General features: G+C 40.3%; 1 protein-coding gene across 1 annotated transcript in view; it reads left to right on the top strand.

Moving 5' to 3' along the window:
- The first annotated feature begins 2,876 nt into the window (after positions 1-2,876).
- STK31 (serine/threonine kinase 31) overlaps positions 2,877-23,665 on the top strand; it is a 41,919-nt gene continuing 21,130 nt past the window's right edge. Inside the window, 10 exon segments of the mRNA XM_052799979.1 lie at positions 2,877-2,969; positions 3,079-3,131; positions 4,580-4,678; positions 5,680-5,754; positions 6,517-6,675; positions 8,395-8,750; positions 10,618-10,786; positions 12,812-12,927; positions 13,745-13,904; positions 20,390-20,512. Coding sequence (XP_052655939.1) covers positions 2,942-2,969; positions 3,079-3,131; positions 4,580-4,678; positions 5,680-5,754; positions 6,517-6,675; positions 8,395-8,750; positions 10,618-10,786; positions 12,812-12,927; positions 13,745-13,904; positions 20,390-20,512 — 1,338 coding nt within the window. The 5' untranslated portion in view covers positions 2,877-2,941.

The following is a 23,665-nucleotide window of genomic DNA, read 5'->3' as shown; positions in this document are numbered from 1 at the left end:
AGCAACAACTGAAAACATCAGTGTGTTATCAACATTCTCATACTGAACCCAAAACATAGCACTATACCAGCTACTAGAAAGAAAATTAACTCTATCCCAGCCAAAACCAGGACACTCACAGCAAAATATTGTTATAGACAGAGGTTTTAATAGTTACAAAAAACTTGTATTTATACTGATAACATAACTTTTTGCTTTTAGGAAATAATGTATTGTGCTTTTATTGACATTTTGAGTTAAAAATACTTGTCAGTTTTAAGTGTTTGCCAAATTCAGTCTTACTAAATTGTACTTTGATCATCATGAACTGGTTTTATCAAAGTCAATTTTTAAAAATTTTATTCTGTGCTTAAACTTATTTAACATTTCCACTTAAATGATATGAAAAAGTTATTACATTTATTTTATGATTTTCTTTTTAGTTGGAAAACAGGTGGGATCCTAAAAATACTAACTGCATTAAATACTGCTTAGGAGTTCTGACCACTTTTTGCCCATGTTGATGATGTTGAAGTAAAAGAAACCTACTTTCCTTACTAGAAGGCATACTTTTGACTTCTTGGTATTCATGTAGTACTTTTTTGCAGAATTTTTATTCACACCTACACATGAAAAACCAGGTACAATATATCTCATAATGTTGCTGGCTGTGAAAACTGGACACTGATGTTATGTCTTAAGTGAAATTTGTACTTAACTGGAATTACTCTTGTTTTTACCCTAAAAAAAAAAATCATTTTGTAGGATCAAAATTGCAACCTCCAATTCTATTGAGAAATCTCTTTATACTTCTATTAAAAAAGAAATTTTTTGTAACGGTAAAAGCAGAGACCAAATGCTACTATGTTTGCCATTAACAGTGGTCATTAAATAAAGAGCTCAGTTTAAGGTGTACTTGTCAATGACTTGTTTTCCTGAGAGCAGTCGTGAACTTTGAACATAATATCATGGGACAGATAAGTTATCAGTTCATCTGTATGATTTATTTGTGGGTGTATATCTGTCGTTCAGCTAGATGTATTAACCGTTTCTGACTCTAATCCAAGGAAGCCGGCACGGGGGAAATGGTTTGTTGTCATACACACGAGTGCTCTAAGCTGTTAAAGCCTAATTGCATAGGTCTTAGGCAATGCTTAAGCACGTCTCGTTTTTTAAATAGCTGGCTTTCGAATCAATATTTTGCCATTATTGTAACAGTTCTAGAGTGTAGAACATCATTTTTTTTCACTAGTTTTAATCATCCTAGGAAAAGGCTTAGGTGTACCTTGGCCATTTATGGCAGTAGAGACTGGTCAGTGATCCTAAGTGGAGGGCAAGGGGCTCCTTCCCGTTCTGTGCAGCTCTGATACTAAATATAAAACGCATCTGTCTGTCTCAGGTTTGGGAGGAAGGGGAATGTGATGTGTGAATTCACAGCCAGTAACGGCATCCATGCGGAATTACTTTGTCAAGTTGTCAGTGTCTTTACAACATGTTGTGCATATTAAATGGTTTCCAGGTCTTGTGTCTCTGTGTCCCTGGAGCCTCTAGCTGTAGTTTTGTTGTAGCCAGGTGGCCTAAGAAGAGACAACTTTGCAGGCAGCGATAGTATTTCTTCTTAGCACAAATATAATTGAAAACAGCAACAAAGCTTTTCCAGTCTAAAAGACCTTGCACAGGTGTACCTGTTTGGGTTTCTTTTTTTTTCGTAACAGAAGATACTACTTTTGTCTAGAAGCCTACTCTTGCTTTGGAGCCCTTAGCATTTGTCTTCTGGTAGAGTAAATCGTTATCGGCTGTACACTGGTTTTAGCTCCGATTTTGCACTCGCTGTGCCGGTCGGCCCTGGCTGGGCACTGAGCCCACGTCCTCCTTCGGTCACCTCCCTAGGGAAAGCCCCGGACTCCACCGTGACGTGCCGCCTGCGTGGCGCTGGCAACCCGTACCTCGCTAATGGCTTCGTCCATTTTCATTCTCGTATTAGGACGGGAAAACTGCCAATACACTGTATGCGAAACCCAGGGACGAGCACCGACGCGTCGGACGAGGGCAGTCAGAGGAGCACGAGCGAAGGGAGCAGGGAGGCCGGCGGCGAGGGCGTCGTCCGCGCAGGAGCCTCCCTGCTGCTGCTTCCTTCGTGCTTCAAATCCAGGGCCGGCACGCACCGATCGCCGCCCTTTTGTGCGCTGAGGGACGCATCGGGGCGCGCAGTCACGGAGTTGTAGGCAAAGCCTGGTGCCTACGAGCTCTGAAGAGCATCCGCGGCCCCTGCGCCGGGTGGGCTGGCTGGGGCTGGGGCGAGGGCTTGCCGGCGGGCGGGAGCAGCGCCCCTTTCCCCGCGCGGGCGCAAGCGGGGCGCGCCTCCCGAGGGCCGCCACCGAGGGAGGGGAGGCACCGCGCGGGCGGGGGCCGCGCTGAAGAACCCGCCGGGGCCGGGCCGGGCCGGCGGCCGCATGCGCAGGGCCGGCGGCGGGCGGTGAGGGGCGGCGGCGGGAGCACGTGCGGTCCGCGGTGGGGCCCGTTCCCCTCCGAGCAGGGCCGGCCGCCTCAGGTCGCGCCCGGGCCGCTCCGTCGCGGAGAGGCCGGCGCCTGGCCCTCGCTGCCGGGGGTCCCCAGGGGGGCGCGGGGCTGCGCGGTGAGGAGGGGACCCTGCTCTGCTGGCGGGAAGTCGCGGCCGTGCCAGCCTTACGGCGCGTCTTCGCATAAAAAAGCATTTTTCGCTTGAGAAACGGGTGCCTCTCCGTTGGCGGGGAGAAGGGCTGAGGAGAAGTGTGGGGGTGAGGCGGTAGGAGGGCAGGAGTCCACGAAGCAGCGAACCTGTCTCATCGTGTTCGGGGCAGGGAGAAGTCGCGTGGGCCTGCGAGGCGGGTGCGTGTGCCTCCCCGCGCCACGGGCCTCTGGAAGAAAACCTTAATTTCTCCTTTAACTGTAGATATCTTGTAATGTTTCAGAATCCGCTGTCATGGATGGAGACGCAGACTATGGCAAAGGTAAAGCGAGGCGGTTTAACAAAAAAATAATGACCACGCAACCCATAATCTTAATTTAAATTGCATCTGATAATGATTTAAATATTTTTTTCTTTTCTTTCCCCTCAAGTTGAAGATGTTGTGGGCTGCCACGTTGAAGATGCTGTAACATTTTGGGCACAGGTGAATTCAGAGAACTATTTGATTTTAACTGAGATATTTAATCTTTTCCTCCCCCCCACACCCAGATTTCTGTAGAAGTAAGAATAAATGATAGCATTTGATGTTGGGGGAAAAATAGTTAATTTGGATTTCAGAATTGCAAGTATTATTGTTCCCTTTTAAACTGAAATCAGTTATTCTTTTCTGAAATGTCAAAAAGAATTGTTCATCCATCCATCCATTGAATTGTAGCTGGGTTTTCTTGAATATTTGGTACGCCAAAAAAAAAAAATTAGGCTTAAAATATTTGCTGTTGACTGAAGAATACTGTAGAAGGCAGGTGGAGCCCTGCAGGGGCAGGATCCCCTACTCTAACAGCTGAGCATTTGGGGCAGTTTTAATGAAGCTTGACATGGAGATGATTCAAAGACGCTAGGTCCTTTAAAGTTTTGTGTAGATGGGCAGGAGGATGTTGGACAGGAGGACTGAGGAAAAGTAAAAAAACAAAACAGTGAATAGTTTTCACTAATGATGTGGGGGGTGCAGCAGGGAGAGGGGAAAATCAGGAGTACCAAAGCTTGCCTTTTCTGTTTGGTCTGTGGGCTAATTGGTGTGTGCATATTAGTCAACACGTGTGTAGTTTTGAGCCAGTTGGAGGCGGTAATGCTGGTTGTCGTGTCCCTAATAGGAATCTGGGGAGGGGAACCAAACTTTACTCATTCTGTTTATGGAATAGCTTCTTCTGATAAAGGGATTTTTAGATGTAATAGTCATAGGTAATTCTCCTTTATGTTAGTATCCTGGCATTCTCAGACTCAGTCACAGTGTTTTGTTTAATATTGTAAGGTACAAAAGTTAGGAGTGTACTTCTAAGGTTAACAAAATGTTTAGTTGCACTAGTGTTTTCTTTCCTGCTCTAAGTTCTGGATCCTTTCCTTTGAATTACGAGTAGAATGTTGTCTAATAAATGCTATGTTACTGGAATTGACCCAGCCTTACAGTGGTTCAGATACCAAGTTGTAACTGGAAGGACACTGCTTCTCTCAGCCAAACCAAAACCCAAGTCTTGCGTGTAAAGAGAGTGAGGGGTATGCCAGAGCTGTTGTCTCCTTGTATTAAGGAGAGAAAGAAAAAGAACACCAAATACGTACTAAAATTTGTGAGGAAGAATTGATAAGTAAGATCTGCATACTGATTGCAGAAGCTGGTAATTAAACCGTTAGAAACGTTAGTTGCGAACTATTTCTCTGGGGTACCTTACCTGCCCCTGATCCATTTCATTAATTTTTGGAAGAAAATGAGAGCAGCTTACAAATGCAACTAAAATCATGAAGATTGAAAGCTTAAGGTGGGGCATTACTTGCCTCAATAGCAGTGCAACTGTTTTGATTTAATTTTTGGCTGTTAAAAGCCATCAAGTATCTATTAAAACTGACAGTTAATAACTCATACCCTCTCTCCACACTTAGAATGTCAGTAGATGTAATGACCTCTTGAAATTAAGTTGTGCGCTGGCAGAAGCTTGTCCTCGGGCTAATGCAGTTTTTGGCACACCTGATTTTAGTAAGGTAAGTAGGTCATGTGTATGTGGAGTTTGTTTTTCACCTAGATGTAAAAGCCTTAATTCTGTGCAACCATTTTCTTGGGTATTTTCTTGATCTTTGATTATGCTGTGGGTTATAGTCTGTTAAGACCTATTTAAGAACTGCTGGCTTTCCTAAAGACACTTATTTTGTGTGAGCAAGTTTAAATCTTTCTGCACTTCAGACTTCAGCTAAATGATGCGACTATAGTTGGTTTTTAACACTCAGGAAATACTACAAGAAGGTAATACACAGAATGCTGAATTCTCTTTTGTTGTCCAGTATACATTATGGGTTGTCTTTAACAAGAGAGCAATGCTTTTTCAGAGAAGTGATTCTTTGCTCCATCTCAAGAAGTGTGGAAGATCTTACAAAAACCTGTAATGTTAAATGTGCTGGACAAAGTACTCTTAAGAGTACTCTTAACAAGGACATGTTTAATAGCAGTTCTATGAGAAGCATACAAAGAGCAATGGCAACTTTTGTTTTTGTGTGTGAGTTACTGATGGCTTATTGCAAAGTAAGTTTTAAATAAAACGATTTGTTTGAACTGTTTGTGTGTGCAGGACCTTCTACATTCCTCTTGAAAAGGAAGAAAATGCACCAAGAGCAAACCCAGCATGTTTGTGGTGTGACTGGCTTCTTCCTTTGTTGGGCTTCCTGAGCCACCAGTGTCAATAAAATATTGTAGCAATACATTAACAGAAAAGCCATGGGAGTCTGCTGTGTAAAATGTTGGTGTTTTTCTAGTTGCAAAATTTTCTTTGAGCTCTTGTTTTTGGAGTAGAGGATTATGTTTTTGAAGCATCTAGCATATATTGTTATGAGAGACAGGATATCAAATGCATTACTTTGTTTTCATACCGCTGTTGGGATAATTATAGGAGAGTGTGAAAATAAGATTTGTAATGTATTACAAATAACCATTTTGAGGTATGCTTGTATTTTCAGAATGCTGTTCTTGATCTTTTTTTCCTAATTTCCAGATTTATGGTGGGTGTTTTTCTGAAGATGGATGTTGGTACAGATGTATGGTACAGCAAGTGATCAACAACGAAAAGGCAGGAACCATTTTTTTTTTTTTTTTAAGTCTTTAATCGTATCAGTTCTACCTGCAGGATGATAGAAATAAATGCAACTCCTCCTCTTTTTGAAACTTTCTGTGTGAATGCATTTAAAAACAGTGAAATTAACATGTGGGACGTGACTTCCAAGTGACCCGTAATTTTGGAAAATGCTGATGAAAATACTGGCAAAACATGACATACTTGCGAAGTGCAGTTGAATCTCTTTATCAAGAGATACGATGAGTGGTAGTTAATGTTGTTAAGCAATGTAATTTAATTTCAAAACTTCTGAGTGGTGAAAATGGCAGCCTTCGTGTGACATGTTAGCACTGATGCAAATGACCTGAAAGAGTTGTTAATCAGCATTCAGTGACTGATAAAGAAGGCTAATAATTCCTATTTATAATGATAATTTCGAAACAGGCTGGTTGGCTTGAAAACGTTAGATTGCATGTATGTCCATTGAAGAAAGTCTTCTGTATTGCTTCTTAGTCATAGCCTTTAGAGAAAACCAAAATTGCCAGCAAAGATCTGTTTTGTTACTTAAAGTTTTGTCGCTAAGCTTTTAGACAGGTGCCAACTTAAAGAGATTTCTCTAACTCGGTTCCTTCCTCTGAAGGGTGTCTAGGCTTAGTACAGAAGATTCTGATCTCTGCAACATGCATATGTGTTAAAATGCTTATATTCTAGTAGCTGTCAGCGCATATTTCTGTGGGAGGTTTGTGCAACCTCTGCTGATTTATATTATTGTTGCAGTGTCAGGTATTGTACATTGACTATGGAAATTCTGAGGTTCTGAATAGATCAGACATAGTTGAAATTCCACCAAACTTGCAATGTCCGAGTGTTGCCAAGAAGTACACGCTCTGGGGACTGCAGATACCAACTCATCAGAACTTAAACATGTTTGACCAGGTGAGTAACAGATTTTGACGCATTTAGATGTTGGGATCTGTAACAGGTGCTGCCAAGTATCAGCACAGTGTCACCAGGAGGAGTATTTTAAGAGCTGGATGTTTAACTGTGAAGGCAGGGCATGCTGGGAAGGAGTGTCTGATCTCTTACCCTGAACATACTCTAGAAACTAAAATGGTTTTGTCAAAAATGGTTCAGGTTATGCTGGGGGGTGATTTTTAGAGTATGCTTTTGTCATCTTCAGAGCCTCAGGCCTATTTCTGACTGACCTGAGTTTGTTCTAGCACTGAGGAAACAAAGTACCTCTGTTTCTTTCCCTTCAGCGGGAAAAATACCTCCTTTGGTCACAGAAACTGCAATAAATTCACTTACATCTGTGAGCTGCTTGAACGCCGTGTGCCTGGGTGCTGTACAAACTTCTGGTGAGGAGAGGGAGAATAGCAGGTGAATGTGAGTGGTAGTAGGAACCCTCTCGTCCCTGGCCAGCAATGAACGTGAAAAGCTCAGGAGCTGATGCCAACAGGACTGGTAAAATCTTTGAGCCCTTCTGAGTGGCACTGGTGACCCTTGGTCGAGTTTTACTAGTGGCGGTCTCCCTTTCTGGGACACCACTTACAGTCTTAACGGCATGCTGCTTCGAGGGTTGTCCCTGGCACTGCCTGTGCTTCTCCAGCCGGTGGCTTGGGAGCAGCAGTTGCTGGAGGAGGAGGAGGCAGGAGGTGGCTGTCCTGCTTGCCTTGTTGTATCCCTCTATCGTTTAGAGGAGATCCTGAGACCCCTTGTGTATGGTCTCGTCCCTGGGGTCCTAGTGACATTGCTTAATGTGATCACTTAAGACAGATGAAAATCTCTGTTCTCAATTCCCTGGGGTTTTGTTTGTGTGGTGGTGTGGGGTTTTTTTGTTTTGTTTTTTTGTTTGTTTGTTTTTGTTTTTCTTTAAACAGTTCTTGTTCCTTGAGCTAAAGCTTTATTTGCTTGCTCTGTGTAGCTTTTCTGCCCCCACCCCCTCCGTTCTTAATTTTCAGCAAAACCAGGTTGTTTTCAGAAGTGGTGGGGCAAAAAGAAAAAAACCCTGTTAATAAAAGATAACTTCCTCCAAGATGTCTTGTGAAGGTCTTGAGTGTATTCCCCAGTCTTTCAAAGTTGTTTTTCCTTGATATTACTGATGAAACTGATAGCTGCCAATTTTGGCATTTTCCACTTTCTAAATTAGTAGTTTCAGTAAGGTAGATACATACGCGTTATAATTCGTCACTATGTTCTATTTCAACTTCTGGACCACTTATTGAAAGGCTGTTAAAAAATGTAAGAATCAGAATATTTTTTTCATACTGTTTTGTATAATACTGTTAAATAGTTGGTCTAGTATCCTCGAAAAGACTTGGATAACCTAGTTGCCAGCTTCTATTGAGAGTTGATGGGACTTGGAACTTCTGTCACTTATAAATGATACTGAATTCTTCAAAGCTGAACATAGAGGGAGAACTATTGGTGTTGAAGTCCAGTCTGGCATTGACAGTGATTAGATCAGGTACAGCTGTAGCTGTACAGATACAGCATTGTTTCAGAATAAATGTGTTAAACATAGGCTTTACCTGTTCAGCTCTTTGGGTTTTGGTATTAAACATGTCCTCTTTTTCTTAAAAGAAAGATGGCTGATTTCAGCCAAAAGTGTTCAGAGTGTGCAGTATACAACTTCATTGTATTTTTTTTTTACAGGGAAAGAAGTTCTTGAGCAGCCTAGTTTTTGAAAAAGAAATAAAAATACATCACAAAGCCAAGCACAAAGATGGTACCATTATTGCCCAGGCAGAATGTGAAAAAATAGATATTGGGGAAGAGGTGGCCAAGGCAGGGTTTGCTGCAAAATGCACATCTCCAGGAAACACTAAAGATGCGGAAGAGAAAAAAACAGATGTCGTTCAAAACCAGCGTCGGAAGATAAAACTTACAGTTCCACTGTTGATAAACAGGTCTGGTCACACACTGTACAGTGCCTCAAGAGGGTACTTTGACCAAGTAGCTGCCAGCACAAGGAATCGGAATTTTACTGGAAACCGTATGTTTGCCCCAAAGTAAGGCAGTGGGATGTCATAGAAAACTTTGTATGAATGATCTGATTAGCTTAGTTGGTGGGATGTGGGTTTATGAAAAGATGGAGGGGGAAGTATCTAAAATACAAGGTTCAATTTCTGTCTTTCCAGCAGCAAGTAATACTGGTACTCAATGGAAGCGAAGCGTGTGTGTGTGTGTATGTGTGTGCGCGTGTGCTGTGATGGTGGGAATTGGGACAGCTAGTTTGATATCCTGTTTTTCCTCATTTGATTTCCAGAGACAAACTGTTCTTATGTATCTTAATGCAAGATTTTGAAAAAGAAGAAAGGGGTAGCAGCTAGTAAGCAAAGGAGAAGATAGCAGAAAGCTTAACTGAAAGCAAAGGTTGTGGGACACTGGGCCACTAGCAGATTTTGCAGTGATAGGCAATGCAATGATGTTCGTTTTAGCATCTGTGTAATTTCCATAGGCTTGTGCTTAAGACTTTTTGTACCTTTATTAAAAACTCACTGGATGCAGATGTGGAATGTAAAAGTACACTTGCCTAGCAGGACAAACATACTTTGCTGATTTATTTGTTTAGGAATGTAACAATGTGCTTATAAGAAGTAAAGCCAGCAATCACTGTTTGAAGTAAGCTTTGGGGGATAACGGTGTTTCTGCAGCTTGTAATTACATTGACAAGTGGTGATGGTAAGCTGGCGGTTACAGTTGTTGTCAGAAATCTTTTTAAAGAGACTTGTCCTACAGTTTCTAGGATTGCCATGGTAACAGGCTGCTGAGAAAAATGTTTGTGGGTGGGAAAGATGGTACTTGGCATTCAGAAAGTTGAGATGGTGTAAGAAGTAATGTTCTCCAAAAACCTTGTTTCGGGTTTGCTAATGTTCCATAATTTGAGCTTCTCCAGTGTTTCAATGACTCACCTAAGGGCACACCCTTCCACATACTGGCATGGTATCCAAATCTGTTTTACAATTAGATCATTTAGGCAAGTCTAAGCTGTTAACAAATACTAAGATGAAATGAAGTGCTCTTCAAAAAAGTCTAAATTTATAGGAAAGTGCCTCATCCTGAATTATTTTGATAGTCTCATCTGCACTGTTTTCTGAGTTACAGATACGCTCTGAATCTAATTTAAAAAAAGAAATAGCTTTTTTTTGGTGGCGTGCAGCATTGAGATACTTTTGTGTACAACACTATCCTGACTGGCCTGAGCAGCCGGCAGCCAGCAGATTCACTATTTTATTTCTGTATGTTCTGGCGTCCTTTAACTTTTTGCGTGTTGCAGGCATTTTTGGGGTGGTATGCCTGCAAAGGAAATTGAGAAAGAAAGAAGCTAGGCTGTAACCAAAGCCATGCAGCTGAGGATGAATTTGATGTAGGGTCTAGTGGAGCTTTGCTACTGTACAGTACTGTCACAGTACTCTGAGACAGATAACTTCGCATCACTATTCTTGGTTATAAAAATAACTTTTAGGGTGTAGATCCAAGACACTAACGTTAAAGCGCTTTGGCTTATTTAGTAGGTAGAAGACGAATTACAACAGACCTTGACTTTTCTGGGTCTGCAGTGTGGTATCGTAAGATGTTTTTTGGATGGGAAAGACTGTTGCGTTAGTGACTATGAAAACATATAAAAGGTTGTCTTCAAATGATGTATTTTTTTCCATAGTGTTGTGTAACAGTCTTGTAAAGACTGGTGTGGAGAGGGATACAAATTCTGAAGAAGCAAAGCATGATTCCGTAGGTGCTTCTATAGTCTTTTTGATGTGGTGTTCTGTAGTCATTACTGAAATTACAATAGCATGAAAGAATGCATGTTGTGGGTGGTTTTGTTTTTGTGGTTTTTTTTTTTTTAATTAATTCCTCTTAATTCATTTTGAAAAGGGAAAAAATGCTAGCTTCTACCTCAGTGTCAGACACCAGCTTGGCAGATATAAGACCAGATCAGAAGCTGTCTGAAGAGAAAGAAGTTCTCAGAAGGGAGAATGTAAATCTCTTGCAGAGGCAGAAGGAACTAGAACTGAAGGTTCAACAGCTGAAATGTGAACTTCAGGTATGTGGAAATGCAAAGAGGATGCTTCTCTCCTTGTTGCGAATGTTTCTGACAATGCTTCTGTCTTAACGGTTTCATCGTACTGCAGTTCAGCTGTGCACTGTTGTTTGGAATACAGCAGGATTTATCTGGTTGCGTGAAGACTTCTCTTGCCCTGATGCAGGGAGATGCTGTCAATGTGTGCTAGCACATGTTTGCAGTCCAGGTTGGACCCTAGCTCTCCTTGGTGTACATACTGGCTTGCCGCCGTGCTTGATGCAACTGCTGGTTTGGTTGTAGGTGTTCAGTTTGAACGTGGAGTTTTGCACTTTGTGATTAAGAACATGCTTTGTGTATAAGGATGTAATCCTTGCCTTTTTTTCACTCACTTAGAGGGGAAAAAGAGCTTTTTGTGTGTTGGGCTGAAAATTCCTAAGCATCACAGAATCATAGCAGCTGTGGAATTTTAGAACTGGATAAAAATTATTATTTCCTTAATTGCTGCTTAATAGAAAAGGTGCTTATGTTTCTTTCCAGGGGAAGTTCCTAGCACTATCTGAGAAGCACAGTACCTAGTAATAGTTACTGATAGACTTAAAAATGCTGTGAATGTTTTTAAGTGTGATAAACAGCAGTAGTAAGAAGAGATTGTGTGAAAGATTGTTATGTTTCCATGAACTCAGAAAAATGTTGGGCAAACTCTTATCTCTACAGATACGAAAGGAAAATCTGCTGTTGTGTATAACCCTTTGACACTCCCAAACCTGAACTTGCGAACAGCTGTTTCCTTTTTCTCTCTTGCAGAATAAAACTACTCATAACCAGCTTTGCTACTTGGTTACCTCTACCTAGAACACCTGTGTTTCTACATATACTAACCTGTCACTGCACAGATTCTCTGTCCACTGAAGATATGATGTTTGTGCATTTCTATGCAAACTAAATTAACAAGCAACAGAATACATGTCTGCAGCTAAGAAAAAATACTTGAATGCAAGGAATTCCTAGAAGCATTTCTTACATATAATCTGATGATTTTTTTTTTTTTTAAAAACTGATTTCTACAAATTTTAATTACTATTTTGTGTTGAATGCAAGTAAACTGCTTTAAAAGAAAAGGTTGTGGATATTCTTTTAAGTAAGAAAATACTTGCTCCCTGCTCAAAACACTATGGTAGGCAATGATTTGTTTTAGAAGGGTGATGTGTGGTGATGGCTTTAAGAGGCACTTAAAAAAAACCAAAACACCCTGCAGTCATGAGACTTTGGATGCTTATCTGCAAATACAAAACTATTTAAATCATTCTATGTTTGGGTTTTTTTGTTTCTTGGTGTTTTTGGTTTTTTAATATAATATGTAATGAGTCTGAAAGGCTAACAACGTTTAAAGACTGTGTTTCATTACCTAAGGTGGAGTTTATAAAAGCATCTCTGTGGTATGAGAGCAAGAGCTTTTAAATTTAGGTTGCCTCTTGAGGGATATAGCCTGATGTGGTGTGTGGGCTTTTTTGGGGTCAAGAATATTCCTTATTTTGTCTTAAGAATATTCCTTGTGGGAATGTCAGGATGGTTGTACGTACAGTGAGAGTTCTTGTTTTGTTGCACCACTTTGAGGTGTTGTAGTGGTGGGAGTAAGGAGCTTAGTGAGGTCCTGGACTTGATTTCCATGAACTAATGGGTAGGAGTTCTTTAGCAAGGGAAGAAAAAATTCCATATTGTCTGAAGACTTGCTAGCAAATAGGGAGTAATTGAAGAAATACACTTGAACACATCACTACTGAAATGAGAGGAAGTAAATGAACCAGTTACCTTTAAGAGGCTATTAAAGAAAATAAAATTGTTCTCAGTGGTTTGTATGTCTTTCTAGGCATTTTGTTAGTGTTTTTAGGAGGGCCAGCTCTGTGTGTGTACATGCATATGTGTGTGTTTATCTCTAATTTTCAAAAGTCTAAATTGTGGTCCACAGGTTAGTAACCCTGGCTGACTGTTGTTCTATCTTTATTTCTCTTTGTTGAAACACTGCTCCAAAAACGATAAATAATTCAGAGAGAGAAGGAAGCATCCAGGAAAACTGCTGAAAGTTTTGAGGAAACCCTACGTACTTACATTGGAACAAAAATGAGAAGTTTGGCTGCTATGGTGAAGGCATTGAAAGAAGTCAGGTATGTATTTTTTTTCTAAAATAGTACTATTTATCATTGCCCTGCTTATCTCTTGAAGTCTTGCATGCTTTTTTCCCCAAAAGTTTTGTTTTGTTAATTTTCTAAGAAAAATGTAGTGTTGTATACAGAGGGGAGTATTGCCCAAAAGTAAGGGTGAAACCTGAGCTTTTTGGAAGCTCACACTGGAATTTCTGTTGTATGCTTCTCAATGTTTATCAGATGACTTCAATTCACTTCTGCTCCTTTACCGTAGCTGTTGCAAGAAGAGCTTTCAATTCCATCTTCAAGGAAGATGCTAATTAGTAAATGCAGCTAGTTGTTAAAAGTAACTGGGTAGTCAGAGTTCCTTGGGTATCTGTATTGCTGTGAGAGGTTTATCTCTTATGGTAGCCCAAATTACCCTTCTGGTTTTAAAGGAAGGGACAAAACTGCAGTGGGAAGAAGACTTGAAATAGGAATGACCATGAGCTCCTTTAAGAAGGAATGTGTATATTGGTGTATGTGTTTGTGGAAGATGGGTGAAAAAAAAACCAAACAAAAAAACAAGGGGGGAAATAGGACAAAAGAGAAATTTCCACGTACAGCCTCGTTAATAGTGAGGTATAATGAATGTATTCTTGGTCCTTCCTCAAAAAAAGATTTAATAGCTGAATGAGACAAATTGCTGCTGCTACCTTTTGAAAGGACCTAGGTTATTAGGCAGGTGCTATCTCAAAATTTGTATGTTCAAGGGGTCTGAATAGCTTTGATTTTTAAACTGCTTGAGTTATTGGAAAAAAAAATACTGGTAAAACATTGTTTCCTCCTTACAACTTAGGCACACAAGTAAGAACAGTTGTTTTGGGGAGCAGCTCTCACAAGCCATAAAAGTGGTCACAGAAGGTTGTCTCACTGTTCCGTGTTCATTGGAAAAATTGCAGAAGATTTGGACAGAGTATGACTTGGCTCAAGAGAAGATTCAGTTATGCAGAAATGTGGTAGGTTGGAATTATGTTTTTTCTCAAGAGCTATAATTTAACAGCTATTGACAGAGTATTTTAGTCTTACAAGCATAGCTGGATAGCATGAGCACAGCATGGAAACATCTCTCCTTTGCTAGGTAAGGTCAGAGGCTTTGCTACCTTTGCCACAACTGATGTATTTGTGGAGTATTTTTTTGTGTTAAACCTAGACTTTTTGACACCCTTGATTTTTGTAAAGAAATATAAGGAAATCAGAACATGGTAGCTAAAAGGTTTCTGCTCTGTAATAGTTAGAAACCACTTCGACTGTGCAGCTGCAGTGTCTGTCTTCAAAATCTTTTGTTAAAGCAGCATGCCACTACTTAGCATATGCTTCCCTTGCATGGGGAGGCGTAGGGAGAGCGGTATGCAAATGCGGTTGTAGAGGAAGATGGACTTGTATAGGGGAAAGCTGCCATCTGGTGCAACTTCTCTGCAACCACAGATCTGAAAAAGCCTGCCTGGGTATGCAGGCATGGCTGTGTTGATAAGGATGGTTATGTACTGCGTCTCTTGAGTGCAGCGATGCTGCTTTTGCAAACGGGAAGGTTCCCGGGTCTGTGGCAGGCATTGTGGTAAGGCAGGGAAGGGATGGTGGTTGTGCATCTGGGAGAACGACAGCAAACGTCTTGTGACTATTTTCAAGTATAACCTAAAACATTTTAAACATTTTTGCTTAAGAAGTATTGCTGTATTACGCTGAATTTAACAGCTCGTGAAATGGACTAGAGAATAATGAGCCATGAGGAGAATCCAAGTAAGTTCTCTTTCTGTTGCTTATGCAGGGAAAAGTATTAAAACATCTATAGCATGGCACACATTTGATTGCTGTAGGTGAAAAGAGATTCTTTTGTTTACTAAAAACTAAGTCAAATGTTTAAACGTGGCAACATTAAGATAAGTGTTAACAAGCAGATGACATTTTAATATTGCATCTTGTATAGGGAAGTAATGTGTAGAAGAATGATTTTTTTAACAATGCTTAATCAGCAGCCAATTATCAGAGTGATTTAATAAAGTTTGCTGTCAGCACTACAGAGTTTCTTAAATCACACGCACACACAGATATAGAGGTTAACCTATAATCAAGATTTTCTCTCTTGGCCAATTATAGTAAACTATTGATACCAAATGATTTTTAAAAACCTCACAGAATCAAATTCTAGCAAATTACTCACTATTCTCCTTCGTCAACATTTGTCAGCAGATGGTCTTTGACCCCTTCTTCTTTATTGGCATCTATCAGCAGACAATCTTGGAAATTCTTGTGAAATCTACTCTTGGAAATCCTCACAATATCTACTACTTAAAATCCTCATGAAATCTACCCTGAGAGGTGTCCCAACTCAGGGGGAGATACTGGGTCACAGCCTGCTGCGATCCTGGAGAGCTGAAAGGGTCTTGCATAGGACCACTATGTATAGGTGACTTTGGTCAATGTATTTCCATTCTGGCCATAGTTCTTGTTGGGTAATTCTGGCACCCTCCAAGGTGGGCCATGATCCAGGCGGCAGGAGTTTCATGTACGGCTAGGGAATGCCTATTCATCCTAACTCACTGTATTGTAGCCAGGATAAGAAGGTACCAGGTTGTCCCAACTCACTCCACAAGAACAAAATGTTGGCTGGTCCTGACATCCCAATGTGGCCTGGAGGTGCCTGCACCACCACAGTCGTCCAGTTTTGCTTTGACTTAGTTGGGCTGGGGATAGAGGGAAAGAAAACTCTTAACATGGACAAGAGTTAGGACAGATGCAGATACAGTGGTGTGACTGGTGAGTCTCAAATTGTTTATTCAATAGAGGAGATGGTTGCTTTGCTGTCATTCAGGTGGCAGTGTGTGTGAGGTTTAGGGTGGTTTTTTGTTTGTTTTTTTTTGTTGTTTTTTTTTGTTTGTTTGTTTTGAGTTGCCAGCCCCAGCAAGCAGCATTTTTTCATGAGAAATATCATGAAAGAGGTTTCATTCTTGAAGAGTGCTTGAGGTTTTTCTGATGGACTAATTTGTTGGAATATGTTAGACAATCTGGACATTGTCACCCGTTTCAGTTGTGAATGGCTAACAATGAAGTCACGTCTGCATGATGTGTTGCAGCGTGTTACACTGCCAAAATACTCAAAATACACCTGAAATGAGCTTACAGCACTATGCTGCTTCTGGTAGCTCCACATGTGTTTGTGTAGCCCTCTGTTTTGTGTTGGCAAGGTGTGGCCTCACACATGGCTTCAGAACTTGTTTTGTTCAGAAATCAGCAAGCCCCCACGTCCCCATCCCGCCCACCCCATTCTGACATTGTTCCTGGTTGCCTAAGCTAAGGTGTAAATGAACGGTGGCAAGAAATCTTGCGACCTTCAAGAGCACGCCATTGCTGTAAAAAAACTTCCTGCTATCTGAAGAGATGATTTGTCATGGTAGTGTCACAAATATTTTATTAAACTTCCTGCTATCTGAAGAGATGATTTGTCATGGTAGTGTCACAAATATTTTATTAAACAAGGAAAAATAAAGAAGATGGGAGTTCTGCTAGATGTCACGTATCCCCCAGAGTGCCCGAGTGCCGCAAAGGGTATGCAAGTGGGAATGCATGTGGAATTGCAGAGCTCCCTGAAGAATTAATTTAGTTTTCAAGATGAATTGGTAGCAGCTGGAAGCAGGACATCGCAAGGCTCTTGTGGAATTTGTCTCAAGTATTTTGAAGACTTTGGCAGGTGAAGGGTACAGAACAAGAGTTTTGGTGGCATCATGCTAGAGCTACAGTACCACAAAGGTTATCCTGTTTCAATGTGCAGTGTAGTGACTTAACTTTTTTTTTTCCTGAGAATCATTTTGATTTTTAAAGATGTATTTTATGTGCTGTTCACATGCCACAGAATCTTGGCTACTGTATTTGCAAATACAAGAAATGTTCAGGATGCACACAGTAAAAGGGTGTGCTTGTTATTCTGCCTGTCATCCCTACTTAACTTATACTGACTGTAGATGGGCTAACAAGTATGTTAATGTCACTAACTTTGTTTCCTGCTTCATTAAGATGAGGTACAGTTAAATCCAGCGTACAGGAAGCCCAGTGAACCCAAACAGATGGATGAAATAGCTGGCTATTAAGCTATAGCAGACTGTTTAACTCTGTTTGCTTAATCTGTCAACCTAGCTGCCAAAATTTGTTTTACTAAGTTAATTCTTGCTATTTGGTTGCCGAAGCAATGTGCTCTTCCTTTAACCTCCCTGCAGTGCTGATGCCCTCTCTTGCTGTCACAAGCCTCATTTGTTTGTAAGCTCTTGGGAGTGAACATCTTGTCTTGCTTTGGGGGAAACCTAATGCATCTTAAACAAATATCACAGGCATGAGTAAACCCAGTAAAGTTTGAGTGCAGAGTAAATGGCATTATTTCAGTTTCCATTGTCTGTGCTTTCTTAGTTGGTTTATGCTGGCTTAACTGGGTCTCTCCTGGATACTGTCCCAACAATGAAGATGGGCGACTGGAGCATTTGTTCTTAATAAGGTATTTGTGTAACGTATGTCTTGGAAACATAAGAAGGTAATCAGTGAACTGAGGTAGTACTGGGGCATGGTGTGTATGAAAATGACAAAGATGGTTCTTCTGGAGCGGAAATGCTTAAAAATATATTCAAAACTAATCATAGAGTTTCATGTAAATTCAGCATCCAAATAGGAAGGTAGGAGAGCTGGTTAAGTGATCAGCACCACTATGAAAAGTTACTGAGAGGATGGCAGCTTTACAGATGAAAAAACCAGGGATAATTAGAACTTCCCCTGATTGCGATGTAGGTAGATACTCATAGTAATAGGGTGTAATACAAATACTGACTTTTCAGACATTGTAGATAGTGTTTTATGAATGTATTGCTTAATTTCTGATTTTCATTTAGAAACTTACTCGATTTACTTTATTGGAGACTGTAGTGTACATACAAAACATTTTTTGTGGGAAGGATTTAAAAGTAATCATGCCAGTGTTTAAAAAAGAACTCTTCAGTTGCTCATTTAAAAAAAAAAAAAGAAGTGGGGGAGGGTGTGATAATAGAGCTGTTTAATGAGGATGCTGATGCCAGAGCTAGTTTTAGCTATTTCGTATACTGCGAAGTAGTAACTTACACTAAAGGGAGCCAAAAACTGGGGCTGAAAGTAGAAATAAGCTCTAAAAATGGATTAGAACTTATCCATGGAGGGGGATTAATTTTTTTTCTCTTGCTTATGAGGTCATTAAATCACACTAAAGCAAGAATACATCGATGAGGTGATTGCACTATACATATCCTGCTGTTACGGACTTTCGTAAGCATTGCTATAGTTATTGGAAACAAGATGGTAAGCTAGCTTGGCATTTGGTATGACCGAGTCTGGTGGTTGGTTGTGTGTAGTTTGTTGGTTTTTTGGGGTTTGGGGTTTTTTTTTTTGAGAGGTATAAGATGAACCAGACCCAAAATAAACTAAATTTTGTAGTTTGAGAAGTGTTTAGCCTGTTTTAAAGGAGTTTAATTCTACTGTTTGCTGTTGTGATGAGCTTACATCTTTGTAAAGCAGACTATTAAAATATTGCCTGTGTACTTCATGCTCTCTAAAGTTACTGTTACTTAACAGGCATTATCTGAGCCATGAACTGTCACATGTACCCAGTTAAATGGCAGACATTGGAAGGAGACTTGGCCTGTGGCTCCTGAGCTGTCTGTTGAGTTCCTGGATTGTCATTTAGTCATGTGTAGACTGTTAAATTTATTCTACTGCTTGAACCTGGTATTAATTGGAGTTTGGTTGCCTGGCTGAATCTTCTACTACACTACGTCTCCATCGCTCTAGTTTTTAAACTAATATTCTGCAGAAATCTTGTCTTGAAAAGTGTTCTTTATAACAAGGGGTCCTTAATCCTTTTTATGCAGTGTGTTACAGTATTCTTTTACAAACTAGATCCTGTCTCATGCAGGAAAACCAGCAGGAAGTCTGTAAAAATTGTCTGTGCTTTTGGTTACCCAAGATGCCCAAGAAGTGCAGAACTGCCTGTTAAATCTCTTTGTTGTTGTTGTTTCATGTTTTTAAATGCTGAAGCAGTATGTTGTGTTCACCTTTTATAATAGAACTTAATCCACTGATTTTTATTATCCAGCCCACTAATGTCTGGCTGAATGACAACATCTGTTCCATTGTTAATGTAAGTTTTAAAGCAGTGTATGCTACAACTTGGGATTTTACTTTTAGTTGGAGTTTGTCCACCTATCAGTTTCCAACCATGGGATCTCATTCTGTCCTTGTCTGTTACAGGCAAAAGGTTTCTAGTCTGTCTTCTGTGGATACTTACAAACTCCTGATTAAGTCAACTTCTAAGATTTCACTGGATAATGTAAATTTAAAACCACTCTTGAACCTGTGTTTGTGTATACATATTTATATTACAGATACATTTATATTCTATATTGCTTGTTAGTAGGAAGTATTCATTTGACTCCTCTCTGGCTCCATGTGAAACTGGTATTAGTGCCATGGTTAACTCTTCCGTTGTTTTCCATTTCTTTAAATGGAAATGGGGGGGCAGAGTGGGGAAGGGAACATGTGTCAGGACAGTGTGTTATAGCTCCTTCAATCATTTTACTTTTTTATATTTGGAGATGGATGTAGAAGGAAATATAGAAGCAGCAAATATTTACAGCAGGTCTGTAAAGCTGTAGTTTGGTCTTCCATGTTCACATATATATTTTCATATTTCTGTGGGCATGTTGCATTAAATTACTGAAAAGAACACTGCAAATGTGCTTCTGAGTATAGATTTTTAACTTCCTTCATCCATTTCGAGAGGTTTGGGTTTGGTGAGTCTGTTAGGTACCTTGTCTGGTATGAATGTGGGGTTCCTTTCCCATTAGCAGAACTAATCCTGCCAGTCATCCAAGAGAAACTTTGTTTTCTAGAAAATTATTTTTAGTTTAATGATCTTACTGCAGATAATCAGTAGGGAGTTTACAAGTCACCTGTCTTTCCTAGAAGGAAAGGAAAAAAATCGGTAAAGTTTTTTTTTTTTTATTCTAGAATATTCTTCTCCAGCAAGAAATCTTTTTCAGTCTGACTTTGTGGATGTAATTTGGCATGTATGTAAGTGTGGATAATCCAAATTCTAATTTCTGTAATACAATCAAAAACTGCAGGACAATGAGGACATTTTAAGTTTACAGGGGCCGTTAGGACTCCCACTGTTATCAACAGTCATGCAGAAACTGTTTCTTCAGTTGTCTGATAATGTCATATTTTTACACTGTAAAGGATGCTGTATTTGTGCAAGGCGGTCGTGTCATAGGAGTAGAGTTTAAAAACAAAATTTGCTTTTTCACTCATTCCTAGTCAGGCATGTATTGTGTTATTCATACTTTGCAAGGATTAATGCTTTTTTGTATCACTTTCCACGTTGTGTATGTGGCGTTTGGGTGTGAGTTGCTGACTTGTTTTTCTTTCTGCGTAGGATGAAAGAGATGAATTGATTACCAAGAGGGATGAGGTGCAGCAGAACTTGTATTCAGCAGTGGAAGAATTAATTTTGGAAGTGGATCAGCTGCCCCTCTCTGAGCGCTCAAGAACATTACAGGTAAGGAGGTTGCTTTTATCAGTATTGATTCTGAAACAGAGAACCTGTGGAGGGTGTTTCTTAAATGTTACACATTTTATAGTTGGAGACCTGGACAGCAGCAGATGAAGCTTTAGATAACACTTCCAAGTTAAGTTGTACATCTGACACCTGTAGTTCTCAGTGTTACTTGTGATCCTGGTCTCCTAGATGTTTTGTTTCTAGGGAAATCATGATCTAGATCCTGGATTTGAGCAACAGCTTTTCTCTTATGGTACTGTGTTTAGTGACTAACAAGATTTCACTAAGCACAGAATATTTAGTAGAAGACAGGTGTGTCCTGGTTTCAGCTGGGATAGAGTTAACTGTCTTCCTAGTAGCTGGTACAGTGCTATGTTTTGAGTTCAGTATGTGAAGAATGTTGATAACACTGATGTTCTCAGTTGTTGCTCAGTAGTGTTTAGACTAAAGTCAAGGATTTTTCAGCTTCTCATGCCCAGCCAGTGAGAAAGCTGGAGGGGCACAAGAAGTTGGCACAGGACACAGCCAGGGCACCTGACCCAAAGTGGCCAATGGGGTATTCCATACCATGTGACGTCCCATCTGGTACAGGAACTGGGAAGTGGGGGCGGGGAATTGCCGCTCGGGGACTGGCTGGGTGTTGGTCGGTGGGTGGTGAGCAATTGCACTGCGCATCATTTGTACATTCCAATCCTTTGATTATTACTGTTGTCATTTTATTAGTGTTATCATTATCATTATTAGTTTCTTCTTTTCTGTTCTATTAAACCGTTCTTATCTCAACCCATGGGTTTTGCTTCTTTTCCCGATTTTCTCCCCCATCCCACTGGGTGGGGGGGAGTGAGTGAGCGGCTGCGTGGTGTTTAGTTGCTGGCTGGGGTTAAACCACGACAAGGTGTTAAAGCGAGAACCTACAATTAAAAAGTCAATGCAGTTGTCCTGTAAATTGTGGTGGTGGGTTTTATGGTTGGATTATACGCTTTCCTAGCCCTTTCTATTAAGGTGGCTGTGTAGTTTGGACTAGTGTAGCAAAGTGTAAAATGTTTTAAGCTTTTTTTTTTTTTTTTTTTTTTAAGGTGAGAGTTAAACACCACAGAAGCATATATTTATAGCAAGAGTCTCTCTCCCTCTCCGTCAACCCAACATAAGAAGGTGGGGAAGTAGATGGGGAAATAGGCTCTGTAGAGGCAGTGAGAACTTTTGAAGAGGACTTTACCCACAGAAATATTACCGAGCTGGTGTTATTGGCCTTTGCTATTAGAAATAATTTTTCTTCTTTTTAACTTCAGAAATAGTACTTGCTTTTATTTTGACTGTGCAAATGTGTGTGGAGAGGGGAAAAAGTTTGGCAGTAGTTTGACAGCTTGTCTGTACAAATTCCAGAGATGTATTCATCCACACATGTATAAAATTGTGTTCTTACGAAAAATTACCAAGATTACAGGCTGCACATAAGTTTGTTTAAGGTTAGAGCAGCATTAATAAATCAAAGCTTTCAAATTTTCATGGAATTACTTACTCAATTTCTAATGGAATTATTTTTCAATGCCATTCAAAAAAATGTTTTGATACACTTATTTTTTGGTTCTAGTCTGATATGCAGATTGGTGTCTTAATTCAAAAAGAGGTTGGATGGTTGGCATTTCATGGCTTTCTATCACTGGAGGCCCTGTGTGGATCCGGCTCCTTCAGACAGAGGAGAGTTGTGGTGTGGTGTTGGGGGCAGGGGGGTTCTGTTTTGTGGTTGGTTTTGGGTGGGTTTGTTTTTTTTTTTTTTTTTTTTTTGGTGTGTGTTTAAAGGTTATGCTGTGCTAATCCACTAGGTGGTAGGCATTAAGCATCTTCTAGATAATTGCACTGCAGTGAAATTTTAATAGTGTTTTGAAAATACTTGAAGGGGTACTGAAATGCTGCTAGGTGTGTTAAGTGAATTTTGGGCTTTAGCTTAACTGTGTTGATGGTCCTCTCTTGTATTAGGAGCTAGAAGATTGAAACAGTTTTCCCAAGTAGGGAAACAGAAATAAGTTTTTACCAAGTATCAGCGAGAACCTTGGTTGCAGTTTTATAGAGCTGAAGAGGTCATGCTGTGCTGTCCTAGATAACAAGTCTTTTTCCACTGTCTCTCAGAACAGGAGCTTGGGAGCTAATGCCCCTCTCACTGAGGCTGTGTATTGCAAACCTCTCTTCTGCATCATGCATCTCTTCTGGCTTATGTTTTATACCTTCTGGTGAGAATTGTTGTTGGCCTCAACTACAGACAAATTCAAACAGCTTCAGCTGCAGTTGGTCCAACTGGCTAGGACCGAAATAAACAGTGAGCTCTATGCTTTCCAAGTGATAACACTGCATTGGTGAAGAGGGAAGCTGAGAGTGTGGGCATACACATAAGTTACTCTGAAGCAAGCTAGGGTGTGAGCTGAAGAGTTGGTCAGCTGTTCTGTGTTAGCTGTCTGTAAGCATGTTTCCTCTGCCCCATGGATAGTGTGTAGTAGCTTGTTCTGCTTCCTTTGAGTTACGGAGCTTAGAGATAGCAACTGGGACAAGTTCTTGTATACCACTGAGCTGTCTTCATATGGTAACTTGTTATCCTTCTGGAGCCTGCTTCTGTATCCATATGCTGGTGAAGTTGCTAATGTTTTAGGGAAGTGTGTTTGTATTATGAAAAAGAAATGGGAAGAAATAGGATGTAACTTACAGGATTCTTTCCTTGAGGACAGCCTGATGGAATGCATGCAGATACTCTTCTGGTGTGACTAGTGCTATTATTTTTGTAAACAGAGTGTGATACTGGATATGAAACTGTTACTGAGCACTTTTCTCAGCTCTATTACCCACTTCTGGCTGCTGTTAAATGGGGTGATTTTTTTTTTTTCCCTCCTTCAGACTGTTCCATTTGAACTTGGCTTCAAAGCCTTGCCATGCCATTTTCTATCCACATGTATCCTGGTGTGTTAAGTTACAGCTGTTTAAAAAAGAATACAAGAAAAATCTGTTGTGCACTTGAGTGATTTAAATAGCCTCCATAAATTTAGCATGAACTTCCTTCTTGTATTTACTTATAGACAAGCATATTTGTTCAAAGCTCATGTCACTTGGCTCAGTTGGAAATTGCCGTTTTAAACAATCTGTTGTACTGAATGAATGCTGTTCATT

Source organism: Harpia harpyja, chromosome 1 (assembly GCF_026419915.1).
Source record: "Harpia harpyja isolate bHarHar1 chromosome 1, bHarHar1 primary haplotype, whole genome shotgun sequence".
In the NCBI taxonomy this organism is placed as follows: Eukaryota; Metazoa; Chordata; class Aves; order Accipitriformes; family Accipitridae; genus Harpia; species Harpia harpyja.
Note: the sequence above shows the minus strand (reverse complement) of the source record. Positions and strands in the feature narration are given on the sequence as shown.